General features: G+C 40.2%; 1 protein-coding gene across 16 annotated transcripts in view; it reads right to left on the bottom strand.

Annotated features, from left to right (window-relative positions):
* HMBOX1 (homeobox containing 1) overlaps positions 1–22,262 on the bottom strand; it is a 127,148-nt gene that overhangs the window by 7,234 nt on the left and 97,652 nt on the right. For 6 of the 16 annotated variants that reach the window (XM_075144827.1, XM_075144828.1, XM_075144821.1 and 3 more), the window contains 5 exons: positions 17,800–17,882; positions 15,562–15,657; positions 13,300–13,394; positions 12,960–13,091; positions 4,968–9,740 (listed from right to left, as the gene is read on the bottom strand). In XM_075144827.1, the coding sequence (XP_075000928.1) occupies positions 9,603–9,740; positions 12,960–13,091; positions 13,300–13,394; positions 15,562–15,657; positions 17,800–17,882 (544 nt within the window). In that variant the 3' untranslated portion in view covers positions 4,968–9,602. The remainder of the gene's footprint in view (positions 1–4,967; positions 9,741–12,959; positions 13,092–13,299; positions 13,395–15,561; positions 15,658–17,799; positions 17,883–22,262) is intronic. The other 10 variants (XM_075144818.1, XM_075144820.1, XM_075144826.1 and 7 more) reach the window with 10 other exon arrangements.

Genomic DNA, 22,262 nt, shown 5'->3' with positions numbered 1-22,262 from the left:
GAGCAGTGTGCCAAGATGTAAATGTATACCTGAACTGATAGGCAACTACCTCTGCAACAAACCGAACAAAAGCACGTCTCAAATTCCAATAACAGCTCCTAAACAAACTTCATAATGCTATATGGTGTGCCATGAAGATATGTTGGCACAAAGAAACATACGTTGGAGATTTCAGAGCATTTAATAAACTGCTTCAACTATCTCATTAGTTAAGCATCCAAGATGTTTACCCTTCTCAAGCAGTAGTTACACATTTTGTGCAATACACTCAGCCTTTCCCAGCAACGCGTGGAATTTCCTCTTTGCCATTCTGTATCCAACGCAGTTCCACCTAAACTCAGACCACTCTATCCAACACGCAGAAAGGTGAGATGCTCCTGCTGCTACTTTCCGCTCCAAAATTATATCAAACCTTTTGAACAGAAGAACAGCTTGAATGTGTCAAGGGAGAGTCTATGTCATTGTCGTCTTGAAAAGATCTGCGCACTTGCCATAATGCATAATGAAATGGCTTGCATTCTGGTATAGGAAAAACTGGTCAGTGAATTGATATTCTAAGTTACTGGCTCTGGTTAGCTCCTGAAGGATATTTCCAGTACTGTCACTACAGTCCTGTCAAAGAGATAGCAGCAACTTTATCAGCAGGCAGACTTTAAAAAAAAAAAAATATCTAAAGTCAAACGTGCTTTGAGGAATGGAATATATGCTTAATATTCTTAATGGAATATATTGGGTGAGAAATATTAATTAATAATTTACTTTCATTATCTCTTTGCCCTCCTTGAGCAATTTGACAGATAAACTTTGTAAGTAAAATGTATTTTTAAATCTCAAATGATGTAAAATATATCTCAGAAGGCTAAAGTCAACCTCTTAATTACAGAGGTGGGTTATTTAAGCTACATATGCCATCTTGCCGTAACATGGAAGACTTTAATTAGTTAAAGAGAAGGGGTGGGGAGAGGAGGATAGGAAGCTGAATTGAGGCCAGTGACAGCAGCAAGTTAACGTCTAAAAATGTATGTCCTAGAAAAGAAGTTGCTACCATTCCTACTGTGAGTGTAGTACCACCAGTGGTAACCGCACTGGAAGAACTGAAGTACCCAAGACCCACAGGTCTGTTCTGAACCACAGTGACATTGGATGAGATTTACGCAAGTATTTCAGCACAAAGAAGCTGAAAAGTAACCGAAGGATTTAAATAAGAGCCTAAGTAAGTTAAGTTCCTAACTTCTTTTGCAAATCTGTTGGAGTTAGGAACCTGCTAATTTTTCTGAATTTGACTAAGAGTGTCTATACGCATCTTTGCATACCAAAAAACTCCGGAAACTTGTCTGATAAGTAACTACAGCAGGAGAACAGCACTATGCAAAAATATGGTCAAGAAACTGAAGGGCACAAATGGAGCACAGGCTCTGCTGTGCTCAAGACTGGTCAACAGATAACATTTCTCACAAAAACACAGAATAAAAAGGCACGTAACACCCTATGACAGATGCTTTTTCAGAATCTAGTAACATATCAGAGAAAGATTACGATGTTATTTTAGGTCACCACCATATATCCTCTCCTGTAGTGAATGGCAAGCATACCGTCCAGCCAACTATCCAGTTGCAGACTATTTTGAGATTTCTTAAGAAGGTGGTGAGTTAGCTCATAACTCTACACCACGCTAACTGCAACAGGAGACAGCAGACAACTTGAGGACAATAGAATCATATACTTTGCAACAACTGCTGATAAGGCTTCCAAACCGAGACACTACGAAGGAGAACTTGGAGTGGCACAGAAGAGCTGGTGACATTCCCTGCTTCAGGAACCGGAGGACAACAGCGCAAGCGGTACCCTCTACCTGCGGGCAGGGTGAAAACACAACAGGACGAGTAGTTCAGCGGAGTCCAGGACCGTGGCTAACCTTCCTCAGCACTACAACCGAGTAACAGATCAAGAAGAGCTAAACCAGAACCCTGGGTAATCCGTACTCATGCTGTCACGCGTAACTAAACGCCCGTTTTGTTTCTAAAACTTACAGAGAAGCAGGGGAGGGGGGGGACCATAAAAGGAAGAGAAGCAGCTTTGCATAGAAAACTAAACTCGGTTTCAGTCCCTGCTGTTGTAAGTTACCATTAGGAACAGGTCATTATTTAAGTTTACGAAGTAGCTGTGTTCCAAGTGTCACTAATAACACTGGTATTAAAGAGAATTAGGGGGCGGAAGATCTTCTGTTTTCAATCACAGAAAAGACAGAAATCCTTTTAATTATGACCATGCCAATCCACATCTTTCTAAAGCAGCTAATTACATGTCAGGAGGACACCCAGTCATTCAAAAGAACTGCCATCACTTTTACTGCCATACTCACGCATTTATCCTACCCATCCCAATTACCCTGGCTGCAGTTTGAAAGGATTTAGCAGAAGTGTGCTGGATGTTTTGATCAGCAGAATGCACCCGCTTCCATTTAACAGCGGAGGGAAGAGAGGGAATAAATGGCAGAGCGCGCCTTCTGCCAAGCCATCTGAGTGAGAGATGCACTGTACATACAGAAACATCAAAGGCCCATTACGCAGTTCACTCCAGTTCAATGGTTTTAGTTCACTCGCGCTTAAGCTGTTGGCCAGAGCACTCCAAAGCTTACTGGAAAGAACGGGGAAGAGCACAACGTTGGAGCAATCAAACCAATTAGTTAGTTTTCTTGATCAGCCTGATTACAAGGGGCATTTAAAATATGTTTCGTGAATCTTTCCCCCCGCACTCAAAATGGCAAATCCTTTTCTAGCTCCGTGAGATAAGCTGTCAATATTATCACCTGGATACGACACTGATAAGCACGTTGCAGGCATCACAGAGTATATCTGGGTATCTTGAAAGAGCAAAATGTATTTGTTTACTTCTTCCAGCAAGCTCAAGCTAAAGTATGATATGGATTTTCGTAAAGAGAGCGTGACAGAAGAACCTTAACAAAACCAGAGAGTAGTTTGTACTGATTATTGTAATTGTGCCGATACCATCTTAGCTACAGCATCATCTACGTTCAGTGGAACATGAAACCAGGCATGAGCAAACAATTCTAAGCTATTTTTAAGTGATAAAACCTAAGGCCAAGGTTAGTGATGTACAACTCTTTAGATGTTTGAATTTTTCTCCCCACATCTCTCTTTCACTGGTGCCACTGAGATTACTTTCATTTATTTGATTTTATTTATATTTGTTGGACAAAAACCAACATCAAAATGCTGTCATCTTATTGACAGTCCTCAAAACGACCAAGTCCACTTCTCTAGTTATAACACATTTCTCACAAAGGAGAAAAATGATTTTTGTTTATTTAAAATTCGAATTCATAGCTGCCACCTCTAGAATGCCTCTTTTTTCATTAATGTGCAACTTAGTTTAAACTCCATAAATTAGACAACAGAAATGGACGCTAAAATGAAGGTTTTAGGGCTATGTTTTTCAGCTTGCCAAATGCCTGTTGGCCAATAACTTATTCAATATCCTGAGTAAATATCCCAGCTACAAAAAAGCCCAAGGGGGAATGTTTTGTTTCGAAATGTCTCTGCAACTCTTCTTGGGAACTGCAAGGTACTTTTTGGTCAGGCCATCAACCTTCCCTTCCAAGCAATCACAGTGAAAACGCCCGACTCCGCAAAGCTCCATTAAATTAGCCGGGATCACGATACAACCCTAACTACTGCTACTAACACACACACAAAATCTTCAGTGGTCTAATGAACACGTTAGGTCACTGACATGTAACACAGTTTTCAAGACCAATCCTGCCAACGAAGATTCCTGCCAAATGATAAAAGCTACACCAAACTCAAGATTATTGCCTACAAGCTTAAGACTTTGATCAAAATAATACTATCAAGTTAAATAACTTCAAAGACTGCAAGAGCTACTTGGGTGGGAAGCCTTGTCTAAATTAAGAGCAAAGTTTATTTTGACAAAAAAACCCTAGAATTTGCTGGTAATTATCCAATGAACTTGAAAGAAGCTGATGAATGCTGGGGAATGAGGGGCTGCACGATGATGTAGCTGGGGTGGGAGGAGGAACATAAACCTTCTAGTAAGAAAATTATTATCTGAAATAGCAGAATTCCAGGGATAAAAAGGAAAAAAATCTTCTCCTATTAAATATCCACAGCTCTCAGTACTATGGGCAAAATCTCACACTGAATCTTAGTACTTTGCAGAGAAAGGTGTGAATCCAGCTTTGCATTCGAGTTAAGATTACACACAGGAAAACAACATTAAGTGCTTTAGGAGCAGCGATTTTGAGTTTTGAGAACTCTTATACCAATTTTGCTGGTTTTATCTATACGAAAAATAAAACCTGTTTCCTTATGAAACCCTGTTACAACTACATGCCTCAGCGACTCAACTACTCCAGGGGAAGGCCAGCACAATGCTTTCATTTTACTTCTTTGCAAGCAGCATCTCATTGTGAAGGAAAACTTTTATACCACATAAGGGAACTCAAAATCTTGGTGAACTCACCTCCATGTTCTTATGCACCTTAAAGGCAGAAATTAACACTTGGGAGTGTAACTGACCCCCTGCCAGTCCGTATTGGCAAACACCATTGTGATTTCTCTTCAAAATAACATCCAAATCAGACCTAAAGTCTGCCTAGTGAAGTATAGGTTTTTTTCCTAGCAGTGGCCAACAGCAAACACTTAAGGGAAGAAAAGGAGGATCCAAGTGAGTATAATGTGACTCTTTCCCAGTCATACCGTTTCAGCTTCTGATAATCACCAATTAATGATTTACTGAACCAAAAATTTCTAGCTTATCATAGTAGTCACCAGTGGGCTTAAGTTAACTACAGTTTTTCCTCTAATATGGTCAGTTATGTGAAAGTTTTCGCTTGCATTCACAGCAGCAAGACAACGATAAATCCTCACAAACGAAGGCAAAAACTGATCTACAGCACAAATGTTAGGAAAACATGGAAAACTTACCAGTCTGATGTTAGGCAATGAAACAAACAGAATAATTCAAATATCCCTGAAGAACTGTGTAAACAGAGCAAATAATCAATGAAATTTATTACTTATGGCTTGATTGGACCCTGGAGCCAGACCCTGCAAATAAAGCTCCCCTCTATTAGTACAATAGGAAAGACAACTTTTTATGAATAGCAAAACAGAAAAGAAATTCCAACAAAAAATTAAGATAATTTCTTTAAACAAGTCAACAGGTATCGGTCAGAACTAGGAAACACCTCAACCTGAGCAGGTTTGTATAGAATCATAGAATTTCGGCCAGAAGAGACCTCTGGAGGTCTCTAATCCAACCGTGTCCAGTTGAGTTTTGAATATCCCCAAGGATGGGGTTTCCACTGCCTTTCTGGGCCACCGTTCTACCACTCTGAGTATGAAAATACGTCTCTTTATATTCACCTGGGATTTTCTTTAATGCAATTTGAGCCCACTGCCCCTCACCTTTTTGCTATGCACCACCGAGAAGAGCCTGGCTCCGCCTTTTCTAAACCCACCCATTAAGACAGCTGAAGAAGAACATACAGGATGCCCCCAGAGCCAGCCTGAACAAACCCAGCTCTCGCAATCTCTCCCCACATGACATGTGCTCCAACCCTCTCAACTCAGCAGCCCTACGATGGCCTCACTCCTGCCCAACACTGCACAAAGTACTCCAGATGTGGTCCCACAGGGATGAACGGAGGGGACTGATCGCTTCCCTTGACCTGCTGAAGGCTCTTCCTAATGAGATTCCTTAATAGCTGCAAGGGTGCACTGCTGACTCACGACCAACTTGTTCACATCCAACATACGAGCATGGGATTACACTGTAACAATATGTACATTTATAGAGTATTTAGAAGATGTCTCTATAATCCTAGGGCATCAATGGATAACGTGTCTGCTCATTGTTATGTCAATTTATTTTTATCATCTCAAAATGCTTTTGCAAACGTCTGGGATCTCATACTTCAGGAAGAAGGCGGGGGAATTAAAAAAACAAACCCCAAAAAAGAAGTGGAGGTAGAAATTGTTGTTTTAAGAAGACGGTAAGAGACAACAACTCAAGTATAAGGACTTTATGAGCGACAAAATAACAGCCAGAACTTACTCTACAAAGTTAAAAGCAATCTGTGCCCATCAGAGACGAGGAGCATCTTAAATAATTTCTTCTCTATTCACAGAACAAAAAGGTAGATCTAGTCTGCCACCAGATCCACTTCAAGGGAACCCACATGAGAACAAACTGCAGTAATTCCAGATTGGCTACAACAAATTGCAACTGAATTGCAACGCTACAAAAATAAGGCTTGATTTTCAAGAAAATCCAGAGACAGAAAGACAAAGATGACTCCCACAGTGCTGAAACAAACCCTAGAACAAAGGCTAAATTCCAGGACACACTCTCTACCAATTCTTTCACTTACTCGAGATCACGTACGCTTTTCCTGATATCATCACACCAGTGTCTGTTCCATTTTAGCTAATTCACGTCAAACCGGAAAGTTATTAGCCACCTGCAAATTGTTCACTATGAACTTTCAGAATAAAGGAAATAGATTGCCATGAGCATCCTGATAACAGCTGAAGTCTTACTCCTTCCTCGTACCTCTCGATGGTCAAAGAAAAGCCAAAATAGAGAGGGGCAAACCAAAAACTGACACCATGGAACTAAGTGTCTGATTCCCCAGTTAAGTCATTTGTTATTTTCTCTGGTGAGAAGATGGTATTTACCAGGAAGCTACAGACAAGGAGGATCTGCCAATCTCCAGTTGTTCACAAGGTTTAACTGTTTAACCTTCAGATAGGATATTGATGCATGAGACCAGCAGCTACCTGACAGTGACAAACAGAATTAAGATCAGATTCTTCTACATTAGATGGTATAGACATACAATTTTAGTGGTGTTACTTTGATCCTGCTTCACATGAACCTATAATCAGGATACAGAAGTTCTAGTACTATTTTTATTCTTCTCTATTGCTTTAAAAAGGCAATGCTTGAAACAATGACTTTTTTTTTTTTAAGATGGTATAGTAAGCAATATTTCTTTTAAAATTGCAGCTGTCCAACAGTTTGAGTCTGTTCTTTTTAAAATGAAACAGCCAGAACAAATGGTGGTGGCAATCCCAACGTAAAGAGGCCATCGATTATTAAAATCTCCTTACTATAAATCGTGGATGTTGCTTGTCAGCTTGGTGTGTGACTGTAGTATGAATAAGTAGGTAAAATTCCACTAAGGCTATAGTTTGCTCAATCATTCCGCTGTGCAAAAATAGAAATAAAAGCTCTCCCTGTCCTTTCACTCCTTAGTACCAAAACACACATGCACACATTAAGAAAAAAACTGCAATGGTGCAACAGTCGCTGATCCAATTCCTTTCTTTCCTGAGTCTGCCCTGATGCTACTTATGGATTTGCCTACTCAAGAAATGCAATAAAACAGAAAAAAGACGGCTTCATTCTGCTTCAGTGATCTATATCTAAGGAAAGCACATAAATTTTCCAATGAAATCCATAAATGAAAGACGGGGCCAAGCCCTACCTATATATCTTCAAAGTTACAGAGAAAAAGAGGTGCCAACTCTGTGCCCTCTGAAAGCACAAAATCTCCTCCACACTTACCTAAGCAATTTTCACAAGATTAACAGATGCAAAGATGATCTCGTTAGCCTACACCTTGAAGGGGTTTAGGCTGGCTAAAAACCTGCTGAGGAGCCACATTTTAGGAGTTTACAATGCTATCCGATAGTTAAGCATGAGAAAGGGATGAGAACAAGCCAAGTAATAGCAACTTCCCTTCATTCCCTCCACCTCTAGCAGTGGAGGGGAGAAAAGGGAAACCCATCCTTCAGACTAAGTTGTTTTCCCCTTCTTAAGCTACTCCCACATAAACTGGGAAGATAAAAATGGAATGTTGTGGAAACACTATGCAAATTTTTATATATCTATATACAAAAATCTACATAGGTTTTTAATTTTTATTTTTAATGTAACACAGTCCTGCCCGTCTCTAACACTTCCCGTGCTGTTTCCATCGAAATGTTTCCTCTTACCGGCAGCAACATATCATCTTATCAGGATGCCAGGAGATCATTTCCACACAATGCCAGCAGATGTAATTTTCTTAGATGCACACACAGTTCATCATTTAGATACTAGATGACAAGGTGATCGCAGGGTGACTCTGTAATGCAAGTTGCTGTTTGGTATTTTGAATTCTCAAATGATAAAAAAAAGACTTATCAAATATAAATATCTTTAAGAAAAAAGTAACAAAAGTGCTACATATGATCAAGGAAAACAATTCCATTAGTTTCTGCTACTTAAAGTAGGTTTGCTTTACAAATATTACCACATCCATTATCAGTATGGCTTCCAATTATTAATTAAATTGCTCGTAGCAGTATAGCTTTCTCACATCTTAACAAGGACAGAGTAAAGAGAACACAAAACATTCACACCCCATTTCTCAGGTAAGAGATCCTCCTGCCTTTAAACAAACAAAAAAAGTTCATCTTTAGGAGAATATTTATGCTGTGATGGTTATCTAGTAAAGGTCAGAGGCAAAAGTTCTCCAATAACCTTTCAGGCTAGTCAGGACGTAGGCATTAGTTACACAGATATGTGAAAATCCACTCACCCATTTTATGACCTTAACAACCTTCCTGGAAAACATTGCTTTTGAAGGTGGCAAAGTGGAGAGGGGAGTAGGGTGGGGACAGAAAAGGCGAGAGGAAGAATAAAAGGTGAAATTGTTAACGACAGATCAATAGAGTCTAGACCTCTTCTGAGCAGGCACTACTAGCCATGCCAAATAATGAATAGTGGTTTTGAGAAGTGGACTGCTGTCCATTAGACATTCAGCTCATTTTTCATATGATCCCAGGCTGGGCTTCAATCATGGTCCCAGAGGCAGAAGGCAGTACTTCTCCACTAAGCCACGCAGCTTGTGAGAGCAGAGGATGTCTGTACTGAATATGTGAACATCAACCGAAATATGTGAATGTGTTTCCAATGGACATTCTCAGCACAGCACCCAAAAGTATATCAAGTCACTGTATGACCAGTGAGGCACGGCTTATTGCAGCTGGAAATCATTTATTCCCATGCTGAAGTGGGGTTTCTAGTGTTCTTTTTACTCTCTGTTGATACTCCCGATCTGGTGTCCATCGACCCTGTGCCACTACCTCAGCTTGCATCCTTTCAGTCTCAGAGAAGGAAAAGCGTACAGACTATTTTTTTTAACACGATTTCTAAGGATATCCAAGGTTTTAAGTGTAGCCTAAGACTTGTAATTGAGGGCTGTCTAAAATACCTGGAAGCACTTTGAATGCTAAGACAGAGCAGCAAGATTTTTCTAGCCACTGGGGCTGGGAGAGGGAGGTTGGTTGGTTGATTGATTATTTATTGGGAATTAATACTGAGAGAGTATATGCAAAGGCTGAGGGCACCATGCCATCTTCACAGAACAAGACCCTAACAGCTAACTGACGTACAAGAAACTGCAAAGTTATACTGTAAGAACACATATTAAGGACCGAGGAAAGTCTGCTAAGGTGCTACGTCTAAAACTAAGTTACTTCTTGCTTTGACCCTCCCCTTTCTTTGTATCAGTCGTCGTCTAGAGCCTCTGTCTTGATCTCGTTGGCTCCTTGCCGGGCCAATGCCAAGATGGTGTGGTTTACTGCTGCCATTTCCACGGCTAATGAAATGGGGTCTTGATGGTCACTATGGCTAGTGCTGTCATCCTGTGCATGCGGAAAGGAGAAGAGAGAAGCATTGTTACTCCATAAGTAGAAAACCACCGGACAAAACTAGTGTGTAAAGTAATGGACTAGGGGCAGCAAATTGCACATTCATTACAGGGGTAGAAAGCGAAAGGAATTTATCGAATTGATTTAGGACCGATTTCCCTCACTGTGCAGACAAAGGTAAGCGGGGCAAGGAGTGGCGTACCCAATTTTGGAGAGAGAAATTTGAGGCGGGGGGATATTCTGAGGAAAATATTAAATTATAAAGATAAAAGTGATACACAAGGTATGTCAGGAAACCAAACTAAGATAGGAATCATTATGCACTGCACAAATTCATGCTACGCTTACATTTTGAATATACAGTTCAGGTCACCCCATTTGAAGAGGACACAATAGAACTAGAAAAGGTAGAGAGAACGGCAGCCCAGGGGAAGAGAGGCATGGGGTGGCTTCCCTATGAGGAGAGGCTAAATAGACTCAGGTTTTTCAGCTTGGAAAAGAAATGGCTGACGGTTGATATGGTAAATGCTTATTACAAATAATTAGTAAATTAAGAACAAAGTGGATACAGAGTGGCTCAGGAAGCCTCTCAAAACTACTGACTTCCAGATGCTGGAAGCTACTATAATAAAATCATTCTATAATTGTCCTGTTCTGTAAAAATACTTTTTCCTTAAATACTACTATTGACCTCACTCTGAAACAGGATACAAACCTAGACTAACCCTTGGTCTGAGCCAGTATCCTGTGAAGACACTGAATTCACACAGGTATAGGGAAAAAGGTGCCGAGAACCTCCTAGACTGCTAAGAAAAACAGTGCAATGATTTCAGGGGACTGGAACCGCCGTAATTCAAATATGCAGGTGAAGATACTGCCAGGTTCTCCAGTCCACTGAACTGTGCGCCATATATTTCTTCATCTATTTTCTAAAGAGCAAAGTCCCTCAACTAAGAGGACCACTGTGTTGATGGCTGTGATGGTTGGCAAGCAAAACTAATACAGAGAAACTTTTTTGCTACAGGACTGCAGTGAAAATTTTAAAATCAATGAACAAGAAGGGCTGCCTTCTACAGGTGCATAACGGCCATACACTATCAGACCTAAAAGTCTGACAATTCTAGCCTAAATTTTCTCAGTCTACATCTGAGAATGTTTCTCAGTCTACATCAGAAATAGGGCCTGGTTTTCAATGACAGGAAGGAGAACCAGCAATATCCAAACTGTAATCCCAGCTGTCAAATAAATTCTTCTGGAACTTCGGGCAAAATCATGGTGTTTTCTCCTCTTTAAAATGGGGTACTAATAGTTACCACACCATGATCTCACAATTTTTTTAAATTATTTACAGAAAGGAAACTATAAACATTTATCAGTCTTCCAACAGCCTTTAAGCGATGAACTTGTGAAATTTAAAATTTAAAATGTGTTATTACGCATTTTTAAATTAAGATGACAGGTGGCAAACGCTGAGGGGCACAGAAAAGCCAGGATTTGGTAAAATCCTAAGGTTATTTAAAGGAATGCATTCATTTACAACAAATGTCAGGCAAACATTGTGATGTGCACACAGTCTAAGGGCCTCTCAGTAATCTTTACCATGGTAAGAAATACAAAGTCCTGACTTCTGAATTTTTAGGCACTTCGTTAGTATTTGGATGAACTTTGTGTTTTAAAGTTTACTAGAGTTTAAGTGTCGTTGTGGAAAATGACAGGGGTAGAAAGTGAAATTTATGGTTTTAACAGCTAAGGGATGTTAAAGGGTCATCAGGAGAGCTTGCCATTTAATCCGCTTTGCTGTTAATGCCTAATTACACTTCATAGAGGAGCCCAGCTAAATTACTGAGAAATGTAATTTTTAAGGACTCTAAACAAAGATCTTTAAATTTTAATAACCAATTTATTTCTCTTTTCAAAGTATTTTGGGTAACATACAGAAGAAAAACATAGTTTGGGAGTCTACATAACACTTCATCTCAGTATTCAGGTCCTGTATCTGATTGAAAAGGAATTATCTGTGCTCAACAGCAGTTTCAAAATATTTTATAACAGTCACAGAGCAGCCTCTCATCATCTAGAGCTAGCAAAGTTGGTTCCACCAAATCTGCTGGTGATGACCTATAAAAAGGGCCTTAATACCCCTCAGAAGCGGAGCGGCTGGGAATGCCTCTGCCAAATATCTGTCGTACTGGGCCACAGCCAAGTATGCTAGGGACTCATTCCAGGACACTCAGTTGCTATTACGCTCCACCAGCAGCCTTTATAGAGGGAGACCTACCTACTTCTCCCAAACGAGTCAATTAAAAGCGATCTGCCCACCCCAGATGTTGGGTGTAGCACAGAACACAGCTCATATCAAAACCAGAACCAAGTAAGTGAATTGTTCAAGTCCACTGGTGCCAAGCACACACAGCCCTGAGGGGTTTTGGCCAACACTGACACCTGAAGAAAAATTGGGAAGGGGATGCAATACCTGTCAGGAAGGTGTGTGAAGGAAGGGTCACCAACTTTAGGGTAGGTGAGGGCTCAGAGTGCGGGAAGGGGTATTCTTTTGCTAGAGAATTTAAAAAAGAAGTTGCTGTCAAGGGTTAAAAATAACCAAGAAAAATAGAGAATAGGCAAGAGTTAAAATGCAAAAAGAAAAAGAAAAAAAAAAAAAGACAGATAATATGTAAACAATCCAAATAGTGGCACATCATTGCAGAACAATACGAAACAGGTACGGGGCCAAATAAATGTAAAACTTCATTTAATCAAATCCTTTCCCCCCCACCCTTTACCCTTTGTCTGTCAGTGTCTTAGGGACTGATCCTGAGGCGCTCCCGAAAGGTACTCCCACAGACAAACAGGGAGCTCTGCACCTTACAGGAGGGTGCTCAGTGTCTTGCTGGGCAAGGTTGACAAAAGGGATTATAAAGTGTACTGGGCGGGGCCTTACTGCTGTACTTGTCTGGGTGCCACACAAGCGACTCACAGTAGCTGTAGCACAGACTATAATGGAGATATTTCTTGCAGAAAGAAATAATAGGTGTAGGAGGAACACACATGCCTAGTTTTGCACGGAAGCATGTTGGTGCTTGATATATAGGAGCAACTAAAGACCTGTACATCCTTTCTTGAGGGCGGATAACTAGAACGGTGCCATGGGTAAGGAGAGCGCAAGTTATGCATGGTGCACTGGGTGAGTTAACACTCTCCTAACATTTTTCATACATTGCGTGTGGCGTGAATGGTGTAACTTGCTTGTTTGGAGCAGATCCTCCTGTCTTCTTCTACCTTCTCTGCTTCTCTGCCTCCCTCTGAACATCTTCCCTCCTCCTCCCCATTGCGTACTTGCCAAGTGTCCTGTTGTATGACAATAAATCCATGTGGGTGAATACTGGTTGCTCAACACATTCAAATAGGGGAGCTGTGCTCTTCCACTTTCCCCATTACAATTACATAAAAGCAAAACAAAAACAAGAGACATCTGATTTGCGAGAGGTAGAGGGCCTCTTCATGTGTCGCGTGAACTGTCCCTTTTTGGGCCACGAGGCTCAGCCATGATGCTTACCTGCTCTGAGTAGTCATTGCCATCAACGTCGTCACTGTTGGAATGACCTCCCGGACTCTGTACATCTATTCCATGGCTCTCCAGGATTGCTGCTTCTTCGAAAAAACCAAATGGATCCCTAATTTATCTGATGCATTAGAGTAATTAAAAGTAACTACTTTTTTTTCAAGAAGTTACAATAACTGGAAGAACAGTTAGTTCTTAGCCTCTTCCTCTTCACTCTCTAGTATGTTGTGGTTTAACCCTAGTCGGCAACCAAGTACCTCACCGCCACTCGCTCACCCCCCCACCCCGCTGGTGGGATGGGAAAGAGAATTGGAAGGGCAAAAGTGAAAAAATTCGTGGGTTGAGATAAGTGATGCAACCGCTCACTAGCTGCTGATCGATGCCCAGCCAGTCCCCGAGCAGCCATTGCTGCCCCTCTGCCAACTCCCCCCAGCTTATATACTGAGCATGACGTCATATGGTATGGAATACCCCATTGGCCAGTTTGGGTCAGCCGTTCCGGCTGTGCTCCCTCCCTTCTTGTGCCCCTCCTCGCTGGCAGAGCATGGGAAGCTGAAAAGTGCTTGACCAGTGTAAGCACTGCTTAGCAACAACTGAAACATCAGTGTGTTATCACATTGTTCTCACGCTAAACCCAAACCACAGCACTGTACCAGCTACTAGGAGGAAAATTAACTCTATCCCAGCCGGAACCAGGACAAGTATTTGGGAAGGTAGGACATGAACAGATACTGGTTTGCCTGAAATCCTTCCCTGCCAACTAACAGACTTGTTTGCAAGTAAGAAACCTTGTTTTCTAGCCAGTCCTATTAGAAATTAGCTTAATTTCTAATGCACTGGAGTGGCAAAGGCATTCCCTGTAGATTTTCCCATATAGTTTGGACTGGCAGGACTTGAGGGGGGCAGGGAGTGTCTGAAAACAGATGGAGAAATTTTTTAAAGCACTTAAGGGATTTAAAAACACACATATCTTCACCTTCCAGTAGGATCCATGCATCTAAAGCTCCCTTTGGTTTTTTTTAATCTCCTTCCAACCCTCCTCCCCCTGCAGGTCAGATACTGCTATAACTCCACCCACCTTGGACTAACTTTGCTTTGTTCCCCCCTGCCCTTCAACAGGTTTCATTTAAAAAAAAAATAATCAGATTAAATTTCAGTAACACATCAAATGCTGTAAAAAGAAATTTTTCTTATTCACAAATATGGCAAAAAGAAGCAGATAGCAAAAGGGCATAACATTTGACATCTGCAAAAATACTGGTAATAGGCAGGTATGGATCTCTGCCTATGTATTGCAAACACAATTCCGCATAGTATCTAAGTAAGTGCATAAAATTTTGCGTGCATTGCAGAAGTTTGTTGAATCCTGGCTACTAACACGAGCTTATTCTCATTAGAATGTCTTATGTTTATTCACATTAGAGGGTCTACTACTTACAAGTTCAGAGTCACTTCTAATTTCCTTACGATCAGCTGCTCATCACTCAAAGAACCTGCAGGGCTAACTCTGAAGTGACTTTTGTTTTGTCCTGATCACCAAGAAAAATTATGACTTTGTTCCAGCCACTTGTCACTGCGCAACCCCTTGGAAAGCAGTAAGGAGCACAGGTGTAACCGGAATGAGAAGCAGGCTTGCAGAGCCTTTGGTCCTAGCGGCTGTATCTGAGATGTGAAACAACTCATCTGAACTCTTAGATCCCTGTGGGGTCTCAGGGATGGCAGTAAGAAAGACACCCCCAGGTTCTGGCTGAAGGAACAAGCACATTTCAGTGGCACACAGACACAAGGAAACTTACCACCAGATAAAAGCTCTTCACAACAGCCACTTTTCATTTAAACAGCATGCTAAGGTTGTGAACTTGCAATCGTTTCAATTTCCCTTATTTCCAATGCAGATATTTTGAGGTTTTATTTTAGATTTTATTTTGGATACCCAAAGGAGCCTGAGCATAGGGAAATACGATTCTCCTTCTGCCAACAGAATTCTCACTTTGGTTTTTAAAACTGATCTTCCAGTAAAACTTCGTAACTGCATCATTTGTCCTATATCGATGATGGAATTCCATAAATTAAATTCCTACCCATATTTTAGAAAAAAACTGGAACAGCAAGACACTAATTTAAAAAATTGCTCCACATTTCTATTAAGAATGTCAGAATGTCTAGTATTTTCATTAATACAATCTTACGTATTTTGCATCTCTCCTGAGCAAGTGTACGTACTAAACCTTGAAAGCAGGCTCTCTGATACATTACCGATATTGGCTCTTCTCTTGATTTCCTTTCTTCTGTTGGCAAACCAATTGTACACTTTAAGGGAGGTAACTCGCTCCAAATCCGATAACTTTTTTCCTACGAAAGTAACAGGGGAAAAAAAATATTTTACTCGCTGGGTTCCAGAGGTAGGCAAAAGACCCTTACACATGTGATAAACCCCTGAAATACGGACAGCACTGAAAAGTTATTATAACTGAGAATAAAGTGAATTTTATATGAATCAAAGTACTGTGCGCAGATGCTATGAAAATAAATGCCAAATATCTCTCGAAAAACAAAGTAGCCTTTCTTCTTTTTTTTAAAATCCGAACTACAGGAATTTCTTTGCAGCTTCAATCAACTAAATCCAGAGCCATGGGAGAATAGAGGGCTGCTTTTCTAGTTCAAGCACAAAACTGAGATTCAAAAAACTCAAATTCAATTCACAGCCCTGCCACAAATCGCATACCCTTGGGCTAGTTCTCTTACTATGTGCCACGGGGATATAGTTCAATGACATGTTTTCTTCAGCAGCAAAATGAATGAAGAGATTTTGTATCATACCCTCCAAACTACTTTCCAGCCGCTATCATGCTCCCGCAGCACTAATCACACCCTCCCAATCGTGCGAGGACACTTGTGATCTTTTGGGAGAAGGGAGGGGATGTTGGAAACCAGATCACTGGAGTTTTACTTAAACCAGCAAATAAAATCCCAACAACCACCAGCCAGCTAGAGCAGACAATCCCTTCTGCTGACCACCATGGTAAAAGAGGGAAGACTGGAGGAATTCAGCATTGCAGGGTCAGCATGGAAACCTCTTCAGCTGGCCTTGACCCTATTCAATGTAGCTGCGTCCTCAGTCCTCTGCAGGCTACATGGGGATGAGACTCCCCTGCTTCAGACTGTTTCTCAAAGTTTTTTTATTCAGCATACAAAACATTCATGTAATTGCAGCAATCTGTAGATATCTACGCTGTTTCTTAATGCTTTGCATCAGTACCACTCACAGTATTTTACCGATCCTGAGACACAGTGTTTAAGGAGTTTGTTCAAAGTTGCTGAACCACCCAGCAGCACAGTCAGGACTAAAATCCTAACCTCTTCGGTGCTCTACCCGCTAGATCATTCTGCTTCCACAACAAGAAGACAAGAGGCAACACATAAAAGTTGCAACAAGGGAAATTTTGACTAGGTTTTAGGAAAAAGTATTTTGCCATGAGAGTGCTCAACACTCTAGAGCAGGGGCCCAGAGGTGGGAAAACCTCCGGTTTTGGAGATATTCAAAACTGAACGAGGTAAAGCCCTGAGCAACCTAATCTAAGCTGGTCCTGCCTGACCAGATGATCTCCAGAGGTCAATTCCAGCCTAAATTGCTCTATGATTCTGTGCTATCCTGTGACTGTCCCCATGTTCAGGAGTCATGCCTTAGCTTTCTTTTGCATTAATTTTTATTCTGGTTATATAAAACCTAAATATATCCAAAATACAAGTTCTGAAAACTACATAAATGTTTGGTTAGCAAAACTAAGCAAAGGCAGGTGTGTCCACTGAATACTACACTGAATGTTCATGCTCCTCTCCCAAGTATGACTTCTCCAGGAACAGCGAAAATGCAACTTGTTGACCCAAACACAAGGTCCTCCATTAATACACAGATTCTAATATAAGACTCCTGTCTAGAATCTGTAAAGGAAACTGAAAGACAGGAAAGCTGTGCTCCTTAATCCTCCGAGGACCTGCTGTATGATCTCCAGTAAGCCTCAGTCTGTGAACCTAAGATTTCCCATCTGTAAAACGGAACCAGTAAAACCCACTTTCATGGAGTGTAATAAAATTCTCAGATCACTACTGAGTGCTTATAGAAGTCCTTTGAAATAACTGAATGTAAAGAATGAAAATTTTTCAGACATGTTTATTTTCTTAGCAATGCCATTTACAAAGCTGTATAAGTAAAATGTTCAGATGCACAACTTGTACTTCGTATCTCAACTGGTGGGAATTTAAGTTTCAGACATCGGCATTTAGGTTTGAAAATTGCATTGACTGTCATGTTCATCCAAGTACGGCAGCTCTGAACAACACGAGTTGTAGAACGCTCAAGAAGAAACCTACCACTAGTTGAGAGCACTACATTTGTTAGTAATAGCCATAAAATGAGATTTGCTAAATTTAGCAGGAGATGTTGAAATCTAATTGCAACTGCCTTTCGAAAGGACACCATGATCAGCTCCTCACCTGGCTTTTGTATAACTGCATTACAGGCGTTTGCAATTTCTTCTCTCTTTGCCTCATCTGGATATTGATTCTCATTGAAGTAACTGCAAGGGGGGGAAAAAAAAAGAAGTTTTTTTTCAGAAATCAGAGCATGAATGCTCCAAAGCAGCTTCACTAAAAGGTGTCCAATGCTAGTTTATGCATCACTCTTACAGAGATAACACAGACACAGTAAATTTTATGTAAACCTGTATATGCATAAGGTAATATAGGCATGCACTCATATCCGCAGAGTGGATAAAACTTCCCAAGTGCCTCAGATAAATGAATATTATCTCAGCATTTGCAGTGTCACCTCGGCATTCAGAATATTGTACTAGGAGATACAACAAAGTAGGCAATGCCACAAATATCAGAGTTAGGACTGTCGAGTGAATCATCATGTCAGAAGACATCACAGGCCATGCCTCTGCCTTTTTTTATTATCATTTACTTTTTTTTTCTTGACATACCCCCAGCTTAGGGAGCATCCTAAAAATGAAGGAGCTGTTCAATATTTATTTTGATCCCTGGGTTAATATATACACACATACATACAGACTTTTATATATATTATGGACAAACACACACAAATATTGCGTACTTTAGACAGATACGGTATGAAGATTGTACAGACAAAATTACACAGTAATACAGTACGGTTTCTAGAGTCAGACTAGCTTTTTTCCTTCAAAATCACAATTTAAAAATTTTAAATCTTCCCCAGAACAACATATTGAGTATAGCATATTTTAACAGTATTTTTTCTGAATAATTGTGATTTTATTGTACTTTATATGCAGTAAACATCCTATAAAAGTTAAACTGTTTTCTCTTTTACTTCATTTAAGTGCTTTACAAATTTTAATGAACTGATTTACATTCTACAGAGCTTATCAGATTTGCATCAAAACCAACAAAAAGTCCTGTTTACTTCAATGGACTCTGATAAGCATGCAGAAGAAGGGACTACCACATTTTCTCTGTAGATTGGCTGTAACATATAATCCTAAGAATTCTTTGATCAACTTTGATCAGCAGCAGGTTCAGCTGTTGGACAGCTGCTCTGTATTTGAAAATAAGATATTTCCTCTAATTGGAGATCATTTGGTAGTAGGAGAGCTAGGCATACTCAGGCAATTATTATTTTCCATGGTCATGTTTCTCCTCTGGTGGATTGGCCCCAGGACAGTTACTTTCTATGGAAACCTGGATTCTGTTCCATACAGCAATTGTTTCTGTCCAACCTTCTTTTGAATACGTGGTCCTAAGGCAGATCTCACTATTTCACTTCCAGTTTAGATCAATTCACTGTTAATACAAATTTTGAACATTCAGTTTGAATTTTAGCCACTACTTCTTCATCCCATTGTTCACAGTGTTATTTACAGTTGCAGCCATGCCCACAAACAGAGCCCTATTCCAAAGCTGCTCCTCCTTGACTAAGAGAATTACACATTAGCACAGCTAGTTGCACTGTTAATGTACTTCCACTTGATTTGCTAGCTTAGAGAGCAAATGAAACCACAGAAATAGCTCCATCTTCACTAAAAGAAGGGCAGACTATGTCTATACTACCCATTTGGGCTTTGGAGGCAATCACATTTACACGTAAACATCCACTACTTTTTCCCTCGACCTCTGAGTTGTTCTTATGAAGTAAATCCAGAGAGATTGACCATAACTGCAATTCCCACTATGCTTGATCCTACTCTGAAAAAACAGCTGAGATTTTGCCATTAGATCTGAAGAGGAGCACACCTGGTTACACTTACTTTCTGGGAAGCTTCAAGTACGTAGCACCGTCAATCCTGGCACTGCCACAAGCAGGAATGCTCCCTGAATTATCAGCAAGTTTTCTCTTTTTTTTCCTCCCCCTCCCAGCAATATGCCCAGTCTCTGGGCACGGTATTTTTTAAAGTATATTCTTTCCTCTTCCAGATATATCATCCTTTCTATTATTATAGCCTTAGAAGTGATACGTGTGTCTATCTTAACTTGCAAATTTTTGTTCAAAGGGGTTGCGTTCTGTACAAAAGCTTTTTTTGAGAATGGAGAGCTTGGAAAAGAGACCAGAAAACGCTTTTTCTAGTAGTTAGTGATGGAAGCAGAAGCTCAGGATCCCAGTCCAACTGCCTCATGACAGTGTCTCAGCTCTCCCACCTACAAAATAGAGCACTCCACTCCCTAACCAGAGCCAAGAACTATTTTCTCTTTTAAGTGCCATGAGATAAAGGAACGTCAAAACATCACAGCTGAAAACTGCTGTACTATTATTTACACTAATACACCGTATGACCTGGAGTCCTAATCAGGAGTACAAAAATTAACTCAGCAAATTTTGATAGCCGTAACAGCTACTTTATGGACTCCCTTTGCTGAACATTATTTTGTTTATAAGTACTTGTCAAAATTAGGAACAAACACCACGAAAGAAACCCCATAAAATTAGAAAACCTGATGGATCTACAAGGCGATGTACTAAAACCAGAAGGTGAAACCCTGATGTCATACGACATTACAGACCCAGACCACCTGTGATCACAAAACTGCTAGACAATACCTAACTTTATGGAAGAAATGACAAAAGATGTAAAATTAAGAAACGGTGTATACTTGAACTGCCCATTCTTATGTTGATGCAAGAAACTGAGACACCAATTAATGAAGAAAAGACAACACAAGAGCCACGAGTGATCCTTCTCTTGGACGTAACTGAACACTACCCTTTTAGCAAGCCACCGACTGCCATACGCTTTTGCTGGCTCCAACAAAAAACCTCATGTTTTCTAATAACGAAACTTAGGCTGAAGTTCACAATTCTCTGGGGTAACAGGAAATCTCCCTGTGACGGAGCTAACTTTCTGAACTGGACAATGAATGAGACACCTCTTCTGGCAAACGAGGAAGTTTTCTCTGTGTAGTCCAATCATGTTTGTGATTTAGAAAAAACTCGCTGCTGAAAGAGTAATTCTTATCTTAACAATTTTACAACTGAATAAGCTATAAACGTTTTTATTTGATTGGATCAAAACATATTTTTCATCATTCTGAAACATTTTCTTTAAATTCTAACACAAATTTCTTATCTTTTAATGTAAACATCTAAAAGTTTCTACACGAAAAATGACTCCCACTTGAAAATCTGAAATTCTTTTCACCCTGAAACCCTGTTTTATGAAAAAACACCAAAAATTTGAGAAGTTTTCAGGCAGCTCTCCTGGTAAATTAGACATTTTCATGGAGATCACAAAACTAAGCGGGTACCAGAGGGGAGCTGGAAGGGCACTACCAGTCGCTAAATTCGGTTTCTGTAGTTGACACTAATTTTAGAACCTGCCTCTCCTTCCACCTGCTTATTCCTTATCCACATTAATGACGTGCCTCCTCCTTCCCTCACACATTCAAACTGCCGATAAATTTGTCCAACCCTCAACTCATGCTCCCCGAAACTGTATCTTCTCCTCAACTTCTCCTGATAATATTCTTTCATCTTTCATCACAATATCACCATAGTGTGCTTTTAACCTTCGACAGAGTGCAAGCTGGTTCTAGTAGAGAAGAGATCATACTCAGAAGTTTTCAGTCTTAAAGGAAAAGGTTTCATAGCTACAGGTAACCAAAAAGATACAACCTCAACCGTAAGAGCTGATTTTCATCCTCAGCCTCCAAATTTTTCATATACACACTCTACCAAGACATTCATGTTTCATTCCCATCACTTATTTCAAGGTCTTAACAGGACTGGTGGGTGATTACCATGACACAAAGCACAATGTTTAAAGCCTCCCAACATTTCTGGAAAGTAGGGAGAATAACTGAGTTTTCAAGACAGAGAAGCCATGGAAAAAAATTCAAGGCTTCATCATTGACTGTTTTGGTTTGCTCATGCAGAAGTTGTGAAAACACTGTGAATTTTTTGACTACAGTTCTTCCTGCAAGCAGGAAATTAATTAATCTGCCTCCAGTTCTGTTTCTTATCAGCCAGGTATACCCGTGCTAAGGGACAGGGAAAGAACGCGGGATGTCTGAATTTCTCTTCACAGCTACAAACCACAGCCTGTTCACAATCTGAAAAGTTCCTGAAAACTACAGGTGAAAAATATGAAGCAATATGAACTTTAAAAGAAAAAAAAAAAAAAGAAAAAGAGCAGGCACAAGTAAATCCTGCAAAGGCACACTGCTTTCTAGACAAAGGGCAGCTGTCAGCTGAATACCTTCAATGAAGAAACCAAATGATCTCTTTTGTAGAAAATGACAGTGGAGGATTAAAATGAAAAGTGGCCAAATAATTTACATGAGATGAGAATCCGTATGATGGTAAAGAATGTAGATATCCTTGAAGCAGTTTCATTTCAATAACACTGAAGCCTAGAAAAATTGCAGATTCAGAGAAACCCTCTTTCTTTCAGGGATAATGTGCTTAGGACAATGACAGAGAGAGA

This window comes from Calonectris borealis, chromosome 3 (genome assembly GCF_964195595.1).
Source record: "Calonectris borealis chromosome 3, bCalBor7.hap1.2, whole genome shotgun sequence".
In the NCBI taxonomy this organism is placed as follows: Eukaryota; Metazoa; Chordata; class Aves; order Procellariiformes; family Procellariidae; genus Calonectris; species Calonectris borealis.
Note: the sequence above shows the minus strand (reverse complement) of the source record. Positions and strands in the feature narration are given on the sequence as shown.